Below are 18,988 nucleotides of genomic sequence, written 5' to 3'. Positions count from 1 at the left end.
GGCGGCGCGCCGGTTTGTGCCTGAACACTTACGAGTGCAGGATTCAAGGTGGAACAGCGCGCGGATCTTGCGCCCTCGGCTTCGGAGTTTGTGCGTATGTAAGTACAATATTATACTAGTGGGGCGCATGGCATCGTGTAAATTGCTGGAACTTCCCGTACCAAAAATTATTATTTTTTAAAAACGATTAACCTTTTTGAAAAAATTTTACTTCGAAAAAATTAGATTTTTGAGAAACTATAAATTTGACAAAAGTTACTTTTTTGAAAAAAAAAAAAAAATGTTTCTTTATTTTGACATGGTTTGAAAATTCTGAACTTCTTTCAAAGCAATCGTACTGCTTTAGCTGCATAGAGACGAAATATCGAAGCGTGTAAGCGCCGCGTCGCCGTCTAACTGATAAACATTGGTATGGAACCTATAGGAACATAAACAAAATTATACTTATTGTTAAAATCTATATAAAATATCTATAATTGATGATGTGCATATGTCTAATGATCATTTTTGACCGCCAAATGGCATTTTTTTTTTACTTTTTCATTAGATCTCCGAAATTGCTAGACCTGCCTTCATGAAAATTTGATCTGTCTTCGCCAAAAACTAATCAGCACGTCTTATCAATACGAATCGAATGTTTTTTGAATTATTCAAATCGCTTCATCCGTGTTCCCGAAATCGTTGACGAAAATTTGTATCCGCACACACACACACACACGCACACACACACATACACACCACACACACACATACACACACACACATACATCCATTTTTCTAAGGTATGCCAAAATATTCAGAAACCTCTGAAACGTAAAGATATATACAAATTTTTATTTTCGATTTTTTTTGCGATTACTATAACTTACCCTACGGGAAGTTAATAAGATAGAGCGAGGATTAAGGGTCCGCTGGTAAAAAGGTACGCTAACACTATCACTATGCAATAAAACTTAATATTTTTGATATAAATACTGTTTAAAATGCAATAAAAATCAATTTTTTTTGTTAAATAAATCTATTTTTTTAAAATCAGAATTAATGACTTATAGTAAGGACTCTATTATTCGATTAATTGTTATATTATATTTTTTGTTTCTAAACTTGCCATTCAATTTTTTTTAAATTATCTTAATGATAGCACTTAGGCCAGACAACAGTCTAAAAGTTTTCATAATTTTTGTTAACATTCGTCAAAATTATTAAAGTAAGAGGATATTGAAATCCGCCTTCGGAATTTTGTATTCAGCATTATTTACATTCATAATGTATTCTTTGTACATAACATTTTCAGATATTTGATGGGTAGTTGTAATTTTATTATCAAGTAAGGGCGAAGATTCAATTTAAGCCTATACCTTACTTTATAAAATCTAAATGCAAATAAAGCTTTTAGAAAAACCCGGGAGATAAGGTGGAAATCCCGGACTGCCTCTACCAAACCGAGACGTCATCTTACTTAAGACTGCTCTAAAAATGACTGCAATAAATTCTATTTTTATTACTATAAAGTTTTTTTACTTATTATTTTATTTTATATATTTATAAAATTTTTTATGCGATATTGGAAAAGCTCATTGATGAATATAAAAATTTATAATTTGTTTACTGATGATTATATTTATTGATTAATTTATTCATAAGCACTAATAATAAATATTACCTACTTCAGAGTCTTATCATTTTATTAATCCTTTATTGTATATCTTCAAATGCTTCAATGTATAGTAAATATTGTTAGCCGTCCAAAAAAATGATTTCTCATAATAAACAAGAACATATTTATTTATGTATAAGTATCGAAATTAAAACTTTGAGATAAATTGAGGACTTGTTTGAGATAAAAAGTCATTTATAAATTTAGCGTTCAAGTTCAATTTCGGTTTGTTTCTTAGAAAATACGTTAATATGATAAAATTATTACTACATTTTATGTGATAAATATTTTTTTATAAGGCGCTATACAAATGATCATTTTTTAGTTACTGCTACATGTGGCGGCGAAGTAGCTAATAACATCACATACATAGTTTCTCCTGGTTTTCCTGGACTTCACACTGATCCTCCAGCCACATGCGAGATTATTATCAAACAACCGGCTGAGGAAATTGCACAACTTCGATTTGATTTTGTGCATTTTAATATTGTAAGTAAAATTATATTTTAGTGCCTATCATAAAAAGCATAGTTAAACCAGTAGGTCCAGGTGCAACACTCACCTTGGAAAACCTCTGTTGATGTTGGGGGTTTCTCAACCCCTTTCGAAGTATTTTATACTTCGAGGAAAAATAAAAAAATTAAATGTATTCAGAAAACAAAAACCAATGGTAAACAAATATAAATTAAAAATAAAATTCTTCTTACTCCGTAATCAATAATAAACTAAAATATATTCTATATAAATTTTATATAATGAAAAAACAAAAATGAACACTAATTAATATTGTATGAAAATGTTATCTGTTTTGGAAGTCCAAGCCGCGGCAGCTATTTGGTTGGATCTGGAAACATCAGCGTAGTCGGTTGGATAGGTTGAAAAGAAATTCGAATACACTGACAAATAAAAATAACTGTTGACTTGACACACAATAGAAATTTAATCCACTGATAATATTGAACTGATAACAAACACTGAAAGGAACTGAATGTATTGATTGCAAGTAACTGAATGAATGAATTAAACCAAAATGAATGAAAACCACGGAATAAATCAACTCGAACACTGTAAGGAACTGAAAGTAACTGAACGAATGAAAGGCGCGGAATGAATTGATTTGAATGAAAAACTATTGCCTGCATCGGCCTTTTTATGAGTCAGAATTGCCCGATTGCCTAAATTTGAAACGTGTTGTCCAAGTAGAAAAACAAACCTTTTACAGGTCCGACAACCTACACAGGTGCGGCGCAAACATTTTCCCCCGACTAAAGGTTAGCCTTTTATACTTCTGAAAATACTCGAAATTGGTACATAGTGAACCTCATGATTAGGAAGGATAGAATTGCCAAAATAAATTCAAACTTTCATTCAGAGTAGATCGGTTACGGAAGCCTGACATCGCGCCAGGGTCCCGCTCTCACGACCTACCACATTCACACGATCTAGATTGCGGAAGTTTTATTTTCGCGCCAGGGTCTAGATTTTTTGGACAATTACAAGAATCTTCCAGAGACTATGAGGGGTGTTCTCATCGCCCTGGAGATTGAAAATTTGGCAAAACTATATATAGAAGCAAATATATCATGAGATAGAAAAGTTTTTTTTTTTTTGAAATGAATAATTCAGATATAAACTATTGAATAGGTAGGGGGCATAGTTTGACAACAGGCCGCTTGATTAGGGTATTTCCCGTTTTTACCAATGCTACTCGAACCACTCCATCAGGGCCCGGAAAAACCTCTTCAACTCTTCCCAACCCCCAATGAAGCGGACGCGCATTCTCTTGTTTTACAACTACCAAATCACCCTTTTTAATAGGATTAGTGACTGTATTCCATTTCTGTCGGACCTGTAGCTCGGTTAGATATTCCACATTCCATCGCTTCCAGTAAGAAGCGACAATATGATCTAACAATTGTTTTCTTTTAGTCAAATTCAAGTTTTCATAGTCAACGGGCAAATCCGACAGAGGCTCTTGCATTAAGAAGTGCGCAGGCGTAAGAGGTTGAGGATCCGATGGATCATTGCTCAGCCAACATAACGGTCTTGAATTCAGTAAGGCTTCGATTTGATTGAGGACTGTATTAAACTCTTCGTAGGATAAAATTTGCAACCCTATAACTTTAAACAAATGGGTCTTCACTGATTTAATATTCGCCTCCCATATACCTCCAAAATGTGGGGCAAACGGTGGATTAAATTTCCATTCAATGTCATGTAAAACCAATAATTCATTGAAACGCTTTTTATACTCTTCGGAATTTAGGAGAAGGAATAAGGAATCAAGAGTATTTTTGGCTCCTATAAAATTGGTTCCACAATCGGAGTAAATACATTTGATAGGACCACGCCGGGCTAGGAATCGTTTCAAGCAATCTAAAAATGTATCGCTTGTTAAATCTGAAGCTAATTCGAGATGTATCGCCTTAGTGGCTAAACAGATGAACAAGCATATATAAGCCTTGTAGGTTCGAGCGCCTCTGTGACGACTCATGGAGATATTGAAGGGGCCTGCATAATCAACGCCGACGTTTAGGAAAGCACTACTGGCTGTTATGCGCGGTACTGGTAAGTCGCCCATGAATGGAAAAATGGGTTTCGGATTCTGTCGAAAACAAGTTATACACTTGTGAAGACGATTACGAATTATTGCACGAGCCGACAAGATCCAATATTTTTGCCTCAATAAAGATAATACTAAGTTTGATCCAGTATGTAAATTATTAATATGGTAGTAATCTATAAGACAATTTACTACTTGGTCTTTTTTTTGGCAAAAGAAGTGGATTGTTATTAGTTGTTAATCCTAATCTACCTTTAACGCGTAAACAATTATTAGAATCCAAAACCACATTTAGTCGGCAAAACTTCTTCGAACAAGACTTTCCGTTCGTTAATAGTTTGAATTCTTCGGGAAAATGATGTTCTTGGACTAAACGAATAATAATAACCTCGGCTTGTTTCAAATCTGAAGTCAAAAGTCGGTTTCGATTTGTTATAATTTTACAAAACTTCAATATATAAGCGAAAATTCTTACAAGTTTGCACCAATTAGAAAATTTTTGCGTTAATTCATATAAAGGATTGATCGGTGGTATGACACTCTTTACTATTAGAGCGTTAGCTTTTCTTTCTTGATCAATATCTCCGGAAGGTTCAACCGTTTTTGCAGGCCAAGTTGATATAGGACCATTCAACCAATCCGGCCCAAACAACCAATTCTTATGTTGGATAAAATCCTTAGGTCGAAGACCTCGAGAAACACAATCGGCTGCATTTTGATTAGAAGGAATGTGAAGCCATTGTGCATTAGGAATGAGATCCCGTATTTTTGTTACCCTATTGGCTACAAATGTTTTCCAACGAGTAGCCGGTCCTGCTAACCAGTGAAGGACAATCATAGAATCGGAAAAACAGTAAATAGAATCAAAATCTATACTATGTTGGTTATTCGTTAATATAAAATTCAGAAGTTTTGACAGTAAATGACAGGCACAAAGTTCAAGCCTGGCTAATGTTTGGTTTTTAATCGGTGTTACACGCGATTTTGAAATCAACAAGAAATTCGGATTGCCAAGAGATTTAATATAAACTACCGCTCCATACGCTTGCTCTGAGCTATCCGCGAAACCAAATAATGTACATTTGTTTTGTTTTGACGTTTCGAGATAACGCGGAATCTGATAGTTATTAAGATGCTCTAATTCGGAATATACGGCTAACCATGATGTAATAATAAATGATGGTAATTCCTCATCCCAATCGATTTTTAAGGTCCAAATTTTTTTCAATAATATTTTTATCTTAACAACTATCGGAGTTAGGAAACCCAGAGGATCCCAGATTCGCGCTATTACTGAAAGAAGTTGTCTCTTGGTCCATTTTCTCCACGTAAGCTTTATTTCGAATGAAAAATTATCTGATAAGGGATCCCATTTTAATCCCAATACCTTTGTAGAAGATTCCATTTGAAAATCCGATTTAGAGAAATGTTTATTTTGTACATCAGAATCAGGAAAAAGTTTACGCAGATTAGAATTATTAGATTCCCACTTTTTTAATTCAAAACCACCAGACGATAATACAGTCTGCAAACCCTCGCAAATGGTTTTAGCGCTATCCAAGGAGTCGATACTTGTAACCACATCATCAATATAGACATCGTTCTCAAGAATTCTAGAAATAGATTGAGAATATTTGGAACATTCGTCTCGGGAAAGTTGTTTGATGGTTCTGATAGCTTGAAAGGGAGATGACGATAGACCAAAAGTTACAGTATTTAATTCATAGATGCCAATGGGTGCATCGGGAACCGGTCTCCATAAGATTTTTTGATATTTTCTATCTTGTTTACGAACCCAAATATTACGATACATTTGTTTGATATCAGCTGTTAATGCTATAGGCCCGAAACGAAAATTTAGAAGGATTGAACAAATGTCGGTTTGTAATTTAGGACCAACATGCAAAATTTCGTTCAAGGAAGTGAATTCTGAATTTTTCGCAGATGCATCAAACACAACGCGTAAAGGCGTGGAGGAACTTTCTTTTTCGACTGCGAAATGTGGAATATAATATCCATTTTTTATTTTAATAAAATCATCGACTTCCTGATCTACCGGACAATAATCGACAAAGGATAATTGGTTTTGGGTCAGGTAATCTTCTATAACGGCGGCATATTTTTTATGAAATTCGGGATATTTCAAAAATTTATTTTCAAGCATTTGGTATCGCTTTAAGGCTAAATGAAATGATTTGTATAAATTTCTGCCTTCACTTTTAAAAGGCAGCGCTACTACATATCGTCCATCTGGAGATCGCGTAGTAGTTGTAGTAAAATGGTTTTCGCATAAATCATCGTTAGAAGAGAGGATTATTTCGGGAATGTCTTCTAATTGTAAGAATTTATTCATTTGTAAATGGAAATCTGAATCTGAAACATTACATAAATTAGTAGAAGTGCCGGTATTTTCAAATAAATCAGGAATGGAACCTAATATTAAATAACCCAACCGGGTTTCTAGGGCCACAGGTAATCCTTTATCATTTTTAACTTGATTAGTGCCAAGAATTTCGCCGAAAACATCGCAACCCAAAATTCCGTCGACCTCCTGGGGTGTATGAAAGTTAGGATCCGCTAAAGGATAATTCAGAAATGTTTTGATGGATGAAATCGGAATGGTAATTTGTGGTTGCTTTCCCACTATCTCGTGTACTACGTATGCACAGACCGATAACTGATAAGAATCGATTAAAGATTTCAAAGTGAAATTAACTAATCCAATAACTTTATGTGACGAATTGCCTAACCCGATCACTTGGGTTGATATTGGAAGAATTTGTAAATCAGCCTTTTTGCACCAAGTTAATGTCACAAAATTTCTATCGCTTCCCGAATCAATAATTGTACGTAATAAAATGTTTTCTTTTCTAGTAGTAACTTTTACTACTGCTGTCGGCAATATGGTAATATGATGTGCGATTTTGTTTTGATTAAATGCGCATAAAACCGTACTACCTGATTTGGAATTAGAAAGATTATTTTGATCCGTACTCGCAAAATTTTTTTTTTTTTTTTTTTTTTTTTTTTATATTTCTTTATTTACAGCAATCAGAATACAAGGTATCCTATAAGCTATTGTGATAAATTTAACAAATACACACACATGCATACGTACATGCACACAAACATACTCACACGCACGTTAACAAAAAAAGAAATTATATAATAGTAACCACTTCAGCAAGTGGTATACTAGTTGGCTCAGGTCCTTCGGCCGTTTACTGGGAAAACTACGTATTTTAAGATCTAATGTTATGAAATTATTATATACACTAACATACGTACATACATACGCACAGACATTCACACACACACTCTCTCAATAAAAGATTTATAAATATTTAATAGAGGTCACTTCATCAAGTAATGTTCTGCTTAAATCAAATCACTCGGCCATTTCTTCTTTAATCTCCTGATGTTTGGAGTTGCTAACAGTGGCGCCATTAGTGTGTTTGGATGGTTTTCGAGCTTCCGGTGATGTTTTTCACTGATTGATTTAATGACATCATTAACGAACTGTATATTTAGATCGTTATGGATCATTTGATTAGTTACGTACCAGGGTGCTCCTGTGATCAAACGAGTAATTTTTGATTGCATCCGTTGTATAAGAGCAATATTTGATTTGCTTGAGCAGCCCCAGATCTGAAGACCATAAGTCCACAACGGTTTAATTATCATATTATAAATAAGGACCTTGTTTTCAAGAGATAATTTGGATCTATGTCCAATGAGCCAGCCGAGTTCTTTAACTCGCGTTTTCATTTGCTTAACTTTAGTGCAAATGTGATGTCGCCAGGTGAGTTTTTCGTCAAAGTGAATTCCAAGATATTTGATGGTGCTGACTGTTGGAATTTGATTGCCATTTAAGAACACTGCAGGACACGATTGTTTGTTAAGAGTGAAAGTAATGTGGCTAGACTTAGACTCATTGATGCCTATGTTCCACAGTTTGGTCCAATCTTCAATCAAATTAAGATGATACTGCAGTTTTAAACAAGCAGTACTAGGGTTGTCATCAGTGGATAAGATTGATATGTCGTCTGCAAATGTGGCGATTGTGGTAATAGATGTTGTAGGAATATCGCGCGTAAACAGGGTGTATAAGAACGGACCCAACACACTTCCCTGCGGTACCCCTGACTTGATAGGAAATACGTCAGACGACGAGGAATTAACCTTGATTATAAACTTTCTGTTGACAATATATGATGTTAAGATATTATGATACTTTACTGGTAAGTAGAGTCTAATTTTTGTGACGAGTCTGTCGTGGCACACTTTGTCGAATGCTTGTTTGACGTCCAAAAAGACGGCGGTGCAATATTGTTTGGATTCGAATGAGTTATAAATATGACTGGCAATCCTGTGACACTGCTGTATGGTTGAGTGCTCTTTACGAAATCCAAACTGGTGATCAGGGAAGATATTGGATTCCTTCAGAATATCTTGTAGTAACAGTTTTTCTAAAATTTTTGACAATATAGGAAGAAGGCTGATTGGCCTATAAGATGTGACTAAGTGTTGATCCTTGCCAGTTTTTGGAATCATCTTTATTAAAGAGGTCTTGAATTGATTTGGCCAGTAGTCAAGTCTCACAATAGCGTTGAAGATATAGGTGATTATAATGAATCCTTTTACAGGCAATTCTTTGAGCATTCTGGGAGATATTTGGTCTATTCCAGGCGATTTTTTTGCTTTAACTTTCTTTATTTCACTAACTACTAATTTGAGAGACAAGAAACGTTTCTCGCTTTCGTGACTGCTATTATGGTCTAAAGCAGGACTAATGTTGACATTATAATTTGATAAGTTGTTAGGCCGAAAAACTGTAGCTAAGTATTCCGCAAATATATCTGCTTTGTCTTTGTCACTTCTTGCCCATGCAGAGGTCTGGGTATCCATACGAACTGGAGGATTTTGAAAGTTAGGTTTAAGTTTATTTTTGACGGGTTTCCAGATAGAATTGTCAAAACGATTCAAACTTGATACATAGTTATTAAATCTCACTTGATTGAGTTCCTTTAACCTTGCTTTCAACTTGTTGCTCAGATTATTGAAAATGTTTTTGTCTGTGGGCAAATGACTATGTTGCCACCTACGCCTAGCTTTTCTTTTTTCTGCTATGAGCCTTTTTATTTCATATGTTGTTGTCTGGCAGGAGTTTTCTGTCGTAACAGGAGTAGGAGTAGCAAACTTTGCAGCATCGTATAGAAGAGTATTAAAGGAATCGATGGTGTTTTCGATATCAGCGGAATTTTTAAGTTTAACTTTGAGGTTAACTTTGTCTTCTACGAACTTCCGGTAGATGTCCCAGTTTGTTTTATGATTGCAGATCCTAGAGGAGGGTTTAAAAATACTTGCCGAAGTGCTTATGCTGGCTATTACTGGACTATGGTCAGATGATAAGTCGTAGCTTGCTCGTACTTCCTTGTGAATTGAGCTTATACCCGATGATACAAAAAAGTCCAATAGATCTGGTTTTTTGGCAGGATCGCTCGGCCAGTAGGTGGGGGAACCTGAAGAAAGAACACTATAATTGAGTTTATGTATTGTATCATATAGCTGTTTTCCTTTGGGATTATTTAATCTTGAGCCCCAATTGACGTGTTTGCTGTTGTAGTCTCCGCCGGCGATGAAATGACTACCTAGTGTAGAGAAAAAATCTTGAAATTGTAAACTGGTTATATTGTGCCTCGGCGGACAATAGACTGCAGAAACACATAAGTTGAATGAATTCATTTTTAATGAAATTGATGTGGCTTGCAAAATTTCAGATTCGTATTTATCCAGTTCGTAATGAAGAAGATTAGATTTTACAATAATGGCAGTCCCACCATGTGCGGTGCCATCGGGATGGTTAGTGAAGTATGTCTTGTAATTTGGTATATAAAAGTTTGAATACTTGGTGAAGTGTGTTTCACTAATTAAAAAGATGTCGATATTGTTGTGTCTCAAAAATAATTCTACTTCGGCTTTGTGTTGATACAAGCCGTTAGCATTCCATAATCCTAAGTTTAAAATATTAGCCATTATTTAGCTTTATTAATGTTGATTAATGTTGATAACATTTTGACAATCATGGTGTTTTGTTCCATTAACTGGCTAAACATATTTCTAAATTCAGTCAGGAAATCAGACATCGATGGAGAATTACTGTTGTTAATGTGATTTTGATTGTTGTTAAATAGGTTTGATTGCGATTTTATTACCTGAGCATAAGACATATGCTGAGGATTTGCGTACTGAGAAATTCTATTGTTGTGAAGGTTGGATTTGTACCGGTTTGCATTTGTGTGTAAATAAGTCCCGTTACTTCTGCCTATTGTTGCTTGATCGTTATCTGCACCGACAAGGTGAAGGTAGTAAGAACACCCTTTGTAGTTTGCGGTATGATTATCGCCGCAATGATAACAAAGGGGCGGGGCTTCAGCTGCTTTTGTACACTTTTTAGACTCATGATCAGAGCCGCATTTTACACATATAAATCTGCGGTTGCAATAACGCTGGGTATGGCCGTACATTTGGCACCTTACACACTGCGGAATATTAGATGATCTTATTGGGGGCTCAAAATGAATTATTTGGTTTAACATTTTATTCATTTTAAAAATTGACGAATTGTTTTCTTTGGGTTCTAAGTCTATGTAAAACATGTTCAGCAATTGTTTAGTTTTCGGATGTATGATATTAGTAATATTTCTGACAGGATGACCTTCTTTTTCAATTGCGGCTTTGATATCATTTTTATCTGTGGCGTAGTGCAGATATTTGAGTACAACCCTGTATGAGCGTTCCGCTTTTATCTGGTAGGTATGAAAAACGACGTCTCTTTCACGCAGAAATTTAACAAAATTGCGGTAGTCTTCTATTTCAAAAATGTTGAATTTAATAGTTTTATTGGGTAGGTATTTAGTGATGTATTTGTTTTTATTAATAATTGAATTAATATCCGCTATCATAAGATTGTAATCTCGAACCCCGTAGACAAATAAAGGCGGAGGAGTAGATTTTTTATTATCTGTTGCCTCGTCTGATGGTTTAGAAACTTTGTTTTCTAGAGCGCTGAATTTGTTGGCTAATTTTATGGGAACGCTTTCATTACTTACTGCGTTGTTCGGGCGACGTCTTTTAGCGGAAGTTACCTCTTGCCATGGGTTTTTATTCGTGTAATCAATCACATCGCGTGCAGTGGACTCTGGATCCATTGTTGCTATTGAAGACAAATTACTTGTTGATGGAATGGGAGTTGGATCCGACAATGTTGATCTGTTTACTGCATCATCGTTATTTCTTTTTGTAGTCATCTGGTTCAGAACTAGTTGAGTAGAATTATTTTGGTCTTCGTGAATGATGTTAAATGATTCCACAATTGGTATTGTGGAGTGATAATTTATAGTACTCCCTGACGGGAGCACTATATTTAATTAAAAAGCACTGAATTCACAAGTAAAGTCACTTACTAGATCAAACACTACACTAAACTGTGACTAAATAAATGCTGTTTATTATGCTTGTTGATTGTACTCAGGTATTGTATAATCGATGTGTTCGCTTCGAGCGCTGAATGAAGAATGACTCGCAAAATTGCTACCAGTATGCAATAGCGAGTGATGTCGTTCGTTACATAATAAACAGGTTTTATTCGATCGACACGTAGTCGTTATCTTATGACCCAAACAATTGTCGCATAAGTTTAATTTTTGAATAAGGGATCGCCGTTCAGGTATACTCAATGATAGAAATTTTGAACAAGTAAACACTCTGTGTTGTTCCCGACACATAAAGCATTTGTTATCATATTTATTTTTTAACAAAAATGACCGGCTAATTTTAGTGTTTTTGTAATTGGGTTTGTCATTAGTGAAATTGTTGGTCATACCATATACTTGATTTTTTGCCTGTTGTGACTTTTGAAGAAAATGCAGGAGGTCTTGGTATTTGGGAAACTCACCTTGATAAAAATGCTCGAATTTTTCTTGTAAAAACGGATCGAGTTTCGAGAATGCCAGTGACGTAATAAGGAAATCATAGGCGTCGGGAATATTCAATTGGGAGAGCGCTTGCACCGCGGTATCGAATTTTTCAAGGAATGAATTTATTTGTCCAGATGAAATGGTTTTGAATGACAATAGTTGTTTGAAATAATTGGTGGCTAAGTACCGTTTATTTTCGTATTTTTTTATGAGCGCTTCCCAAAGAATTTGATAATTATTTGCGGTCGGTAGTATAGAATGAAATATTTTTAAAACCGGACCCTGTAACGCTCCTTTTAAAAAATGAAATTTTGATACATTATCTAACTCTGTATTTTCATGAATTAGTGAATTGAATGTTTCATAAAATAATGGCCATTGTTGAATATCTCCTGAGAATTTAGGTACTTCAATGGACGGTAAATGTTGTTTGGGTACTATGTCTTTAATTGAAGAACTATGCGCATTTTTATTATCTAATAATTTCTCAGCGTGTTTTATTTTGGCATACATCGTTTCAAGGGCCTTTATTGCGGAATATTCCGGAATGAAACTAGGATTATCTAAATATTTTAATTTGTTTATTTCATCGCACAATTGAATAAATTGTTCACGAGCATTTTCAGTAATATATAAATTTTCAAGAAATTGTGTCTTATTTGAAGATACATCAATCTGTTGCGATAGATCGTACGTTTCTTGCACAATTGAAAAGTACATCTCTCTCTTGGCGGTTAAACGTGCGATTTCTGCACCAATATCGATTTTAGGCGCCATTATATATTTTTGTTTTCTGTATACACCCAATTAATCCTAATAATAATTAGGATCCGGCTCGAAGGACCAAATGTTGATGTTGGGGGGTTTCTCAACCCCTTTCGAAGTATTTTATACTTCGAGGAAAAATAAAAAAAATTAAATGTATTCAGAAAACAAAAACCAATGGTAAACAAATATAAATTAAAAATCAAATTCTTCTTACTCCGTAATCAATAATAACCTAAAATATATTCTATATAAATTTTATATAAATGAAAAAAAACAAAAATGAACACTAATTAATATTGTATGAAAATGTTATCTGTTTTGGAAGTCCAAGCCGCGGCAGCTATTTGGTTGGATCTGGAAACATCAGCGTAGTCGGTTGGATAGGTTGAAAAGAAATTCGAATACACTGACAAATAAAAATAACTGTTGACTTGACACACAATAGAAATTTAATCCACTGATAATATTGAACTGATAACAAACACTGAAAGGAACTGAATGTATTGATTGCAAGTAACTGAATGAATGAATTAAACCAAAATGAATGAAAGCCACGGAATAAATCGACTCGAACACTGAAAGGAACTGAAAGTAACTGAACGAATGAAAGGCGCGGAATGAATTGATTTTAATGGAAACTATTGCCTGCATCGGCCTTTTTATGAGTCAGAATTGCCCGATTGCCTAAATTTGAAACGTGTTGTCCAAGTAGAAAAACAAACCTTTTACAGGTCCGACAACCTACACAGGTGCGGCGCAAACAACCTCATATTAAGCAGTGGCATTGGTTTTCTCTGTAAAAGTTTTGAGTTAAAATTATTAAAAAAATTATCAAATAGAATTAGGTCAATAATTCAATTGCCTTCTAAAAAGCCGCGTTATTAAGGAGTCATCATAAGAAGTTTGTAAAGATATTAAAATCTGATTGCTCTTAATAATAACAAAATAATTAACAACATTCAGAGACAGTGATTACTACTAATAAAAGTAGAATTATTTTTTTTATCTTTCATAAATACAATTAAATTTATTTATTTAAACTTTTAAAATACATTTTTGTTTTATATGTATTAACAAATAATTTAATATTTTAGCTGTTCCTGATATTACATTTTCATATTATATAAACTTTTTTGATATATTTTCCAAGTATTTTTTGAGTGATTTTGCACATACAATGATTTGCAAGTTGCTAATATTTCGTACTCAAACAGTTGAATACGGATATATAGAATTCCCAATCGGTAATAATTAAATTAATTTTTAAATTTTTAATTTTAATATTATTATAACTATTATTTGATTTCAGGGTCAACCCAATCGTAGTACTGGTGTATGCGATGGGGATCTTTTTACTATCAGCGGTGGTGCAACGCCGGACTTTCGACTTTGTGGCCAGAACAACGGCCAGCACGGTGGGTTTTTCTAAAAATTACAAATCGTTTTATGTTTTTTTTATTTTCATTCAGAAATTAAAAACATGTAGTAATTATTAAAAACGTCTATCAAACTAAATATCTAAAATATAGCTCATTTAGTTTACTTATTTTACTTTAATTAAATTGAACTAAAAAACTATGAAAAAAGAGTGCGCGTAAGGATCACACGCGATTGAAGTAAAACTTATTTGCTACTGTTTTTTAGCAATATGTGCACACGTTTAACAGTGTTAATCATTATACACATTCATATAATGATAAATTATAAATTATATATTTATAATGGCATTAAAAATAAGTATAATATTTAGAAACAATGATGTAATTAAAGCCATACTTCAAATATGACATGATCGGTTTGTCATTGTAATTAGCATTTAGAAACGAACCTTATTAGAAGCGAACCTTAAATGAAGTAATTGCTGATTAATAAATTCTAGAATATTTTATTTCTATTTTACACAGTGAATTATGTTAAACAACGCCTAAACAAATATTGTTTTTGCAACTTCACTCATCATGTAATTGCGTTTGAAGAACTTCATGTAATTAAAATTAACATACATTTATTGACTGCTTGTATTTTTTTTTACTTTTTCGCTGGCGATATAATCTAATTCTTTGAACAGCTGAAATAAATGTCTTGTCTAAAAAATATTTTCCATTTTAATAACTTCAAAGATTTATAGAAACTACGAATAATATAGAAATAATTTCTAATCAATAAACTTAGGTATAGTACACGGCACAAATGTTTAATTTGTTTTATTATTTTCAAGTAACAGGGTAAAATATTCTTCTTATTCAGGCATTTTTTATTAAACCAAGATTTGTACTACGATGTAACTTTAAAATGTATATTTATCTATGCCGATTTTCTTGTTGATATCGGAACGCATATAACGTTGATGCCGGTACGCATACAACGACAGATCTCTATTCACATACACGACGACTAATCACAATCGACTTGTATAGAAATGATATCATCGAGAGCGAATGATGAATCATTGGCAGTCGACTCCGCCGTAACGCTTGTCCGTTGCATTTGTACGGATCTACACCCTAGTCACGCCTAAAGAAGTTTTACTTCAAATATGTATTGCCAAAGAAAGAAATGATACAGATTGGTATAACAACATGTATTTTGCTATTATGAGTTATCCTATACATAAATAATACTTTCTTAAATTTTGTAGACTCTACAATAAGATGCATAAACATGACATACTAACTTACTTACTTGTACAAATTTTTGCAGTATATTTCGAACTGTTACCGTCGAAGAGTCGCGCCGAGAACGGCGACGTCAGACTTTCGTTTAGTAGCATGGCTCGTAGTTTTCCTCGAATATGGGAAATACGCATGATCCAAGTTGCGCCGGAACAACGAGCTCCCAACGGTTGCCTGCAGCTCTACACTGGAGTAAATGGTATGTGTAGTGAAATCTATAAAGGGCATGGATGCATTGCCACAGGAAAACTGCTCCATTCAAAACCATTTGTAAACTAGTGGGGTGCATGGCATCGTGCCTTAAGGCAAATTGCTGGAACTTCCCGTACCAAAAATTATTATTTTTTTAAAAACGATTAACATTTTTGAAAAAAATTTACTTCGAAAAAAAATAAAATTTTGAGAAACCATAAATTTGACAAAAACTACTTTTTTTTTGAAAAAAAAATTTTTTTTGAAAAATTCTTCATCTTGTCAATACAAGAAAAATGTTTTTTGAATTATTAAAATCGGACGCTCCGTTCTCTTAAAAACTGAGTTACCATTTTTGGCACTTTTTGCCCCGTATTTTCTGAACGGCTAGACCTGCCTACGCCAAAAACTAATCAGCACGTCTCCTTATCAATACGAATCGAATGTTCTTTGAATTATTTAAATCGGTTGATCGGTGTTCCCGAAATCGTCGACGAAAATTTGTATCCGCACATACATATACACACGCACATACACACATACACACACACGCACACGCACACACACACACGCATTCATTTTTTCTAAGGTATGCCAAAATATTCAGAAACCTTTGAAACGTCGAGAAATGCAAAAATTTTCATTTTCGATTTTTTTGAGATTACTACAACTTGCCCTACGGGAAGTTAATAAGTAGACATCTTCATAAAATATCTGATAATTTGATGTGCATATGTCTAATGATCATTTTTGACCGCCAAATAGCATTTTTTTAACTTCCTTAGGGTTATTGTATTCGCCCAAATATCGAAATTGAAAATTTTTACATTTCTCGACGTTTTGAAGGTTTCTGAACATTTTGGCATACCTCAGAAAAAATGGATGTGTGTATGTGTGTGTGTGTGTATGTATGTATGTATGTATGAATACAATTTTTCGTCCACGTTTTCGGGCGCACCGCTCAACCGATTTGAATGGTTAAAAAAACATCCGATTTCTATCGATAGGGAGACGTGCTGATTAGTTTTTGGGAAAGGCAGGTCCAGCAGTTACGGAGATAAAGAGCAAAGAGTGCAGAAAATAGAAAGCGAGTTTTTGAGAGAACGGAGCATCCGATTTGAATGATCTAACAAACATTCAATTGGTAATGATTGGGAGAAGGGGTTATTAGTTTTTAGCAAAGGCAGGTCCAGCCATTTTGAAGATACAAGGCTAAATGTGCAAAAAATGGCAGTTTTTAAGAAAACTAAGCGTCCGATTTGAATGATTCAAAGAACTTTCTGCTTATTTTAACAAAATAATAAATTTTGGAAAAGAAAATTTTTTGTTCCAATTTTTTTTTTCAATTTTTTTTTTCAAATTTTTTTTTCCTAAATTTTTTTTGTATATCGAAAATAATTCAAATTTTATTTTTAATTCTGACCAAGGTTCTAATATACTTTAAACAAATAGTTTCAACTTTGCAATTCAGTTTATATAATTCTTATAAATATTAGACAATATTTCAATATTTATAATAATCTATTTGAAAACATTCAATATTCTTTGAATATTTCGTTATGGTACGGGAAGTTCCAGCAATTTGCCTTAAGGCACGATGCCATACACCCCACTAGTTTAATTTTTTTTTACTAAATCTCCGGAACCACTAGACCTGCCTTCCATAAAAATTTAATCATTTTTTATCTTGTCAATACAAGTAAAATGTTTTTTGAAATATCAAAATCAGACGATTTGTTCTCCTAAAACCTGAGTTACCGTTTTTGACACTCTTTACCTCGTATCTTCGGACCGGTTAGACCTGCCTTGCCAAAAACTAATCAGCACGTTTCCTTATCAATATGAATCGAATGAATTATTCAAATCGGTTGATCGGTGTTCCCGAAATCGTCGACGAAAACCTGTATCCGCACACACACATACAACAATTTTTTCTAAGGTATGCCAAAATGTTCAGAAAACTTTGAAATGTAAAGATATATAAAAATTTGCATTTTCAATTTTTTGCGATTACTATAACTTACCCTACGGGAAGTTAATAAAGTTGGAATGATAAAATTCTTGAAAAAAACATTTTGCAGCATTCAAGCAAAGATTTTAAGCGCAATTGGTGCCCGTCAAACAGGCGTAGTTGGTCATATCGACGCACTTCAAATGGAATGGTCTGTCGCAGTTATCGCACTCGCTGGAGTTTTTTCTTGGCAGCTTTGCCGGCATCAATTTATTGAAAATGATGCCATACACCCTACTAGTTTTTAATTCGTTTATCCAATTTTACAAGACGAACAGTAAAACCGTTTCTTTAGAATTAGCAGAAAACTGCAAAGTCGTTTACATTTTAGCCAAAAATGCGGAACAAATTTCAAACAAATCGTTCGAAAAATATCGATATGTTCGAAATTTATCTGAATAGCTAACTTTAAATTTCTATTCATTCAATTATTTACACAAATCGACAAGCTTATGCAACTTGCCTTAAGCTATAATTACACGTACAACCAGTTTTTTTATTTTATCTACCATACAATGTTCTTAAATTGATACAATTTCTCAAAAATATATTTGGACATTGTCAAATATACAATGAGTATTGTACGAAATCTGCATCAAAATATTAATGAAACTTAGATAATGAACTAAGGTGAATTTCTCAAATTTTTCAACTTTACAAATTCACCCACAGATGTCATCGTGGGTGCTATCGTCAAACTCTCCCTGCGCAATATAGTCTAAATTAATAACTATATGAGTAAAGAAAGTAATGCAATTAACTTCCGGGCATAGCCCGTCCGACAACTATTACTATCTATATATTACCTATCTCTGCGAACTTGGCCATTCGTATCCATGATCTTGATCATCGTTATTTCTATATACCCAAAAAGGTGAATCAAGCAAAGCACTTGTTCACTTTTTATCTCAACGTGAATTATAATATTATAAAGAAAGAATAATGTTTGCATTATATAGTTTACAAATGTGCTTTAAAAAATTTATTACTTGTATTAAACTTTTTTTAATTTGTTCGTCCGTTTTTCGAGACCACCGAACTATTAGAATCGAGAAAATTGCAAAATTTTTTGTCTACGTTTTTTTAAAACATCCTGAACCGATTATAAAAAATTGATCGTGTGTGAAAAATAACTGGTTAGTTTTT

The 18,988-nt window shown here is 33.7% G+C and overlaps 1 protein-coding gene across 1 annotated transcript; it reads left to right on the top strand.

The window, feature by feature from the left end:
* Positions 1-1,982: 1,982 nt before the first annotated feature.
* On the top strand, positions 1,983-15,838 carry LOC113369270 (the record flags this gene model as incomplete). Its single annotated transcript, XM_026610052.1, has 3 exons — positions 1,983-2,146; positions 14,277-14,382; positions 15,668-15,838. Coding segments are annotated over 3 exons (441 nt in total), but the record flags the coding sequence as incomplete, so codon positions are not given.
* Between the last annotated feature and the right edge of the window lie 3,150 nt (positions 15,839-18,988).

The sequence above is a fragment of the Ctenocephalides felis genome, unplaced genomic scaffold, assembly GCF_003426905.1.
Source record: "Ctenocephalides felis isolate EL2017-DRISC unplaced genomic scaffold, ASM342690v1 CF-g0.4_SCAFFOLD_01197, whole genome shotgun sequence".
NCBI classification, from domain to species: Eukaryota; Metazoa; Arthropoda; class Insecta; order Siphonaptera; family Pulicidae; genus Ctenocephalides; species Ctenocephalides felis.
Note: the sequence above shows the minus strand (reverse complement) of the source record. Positions and strands in the feature narration are given on the sequence as shown.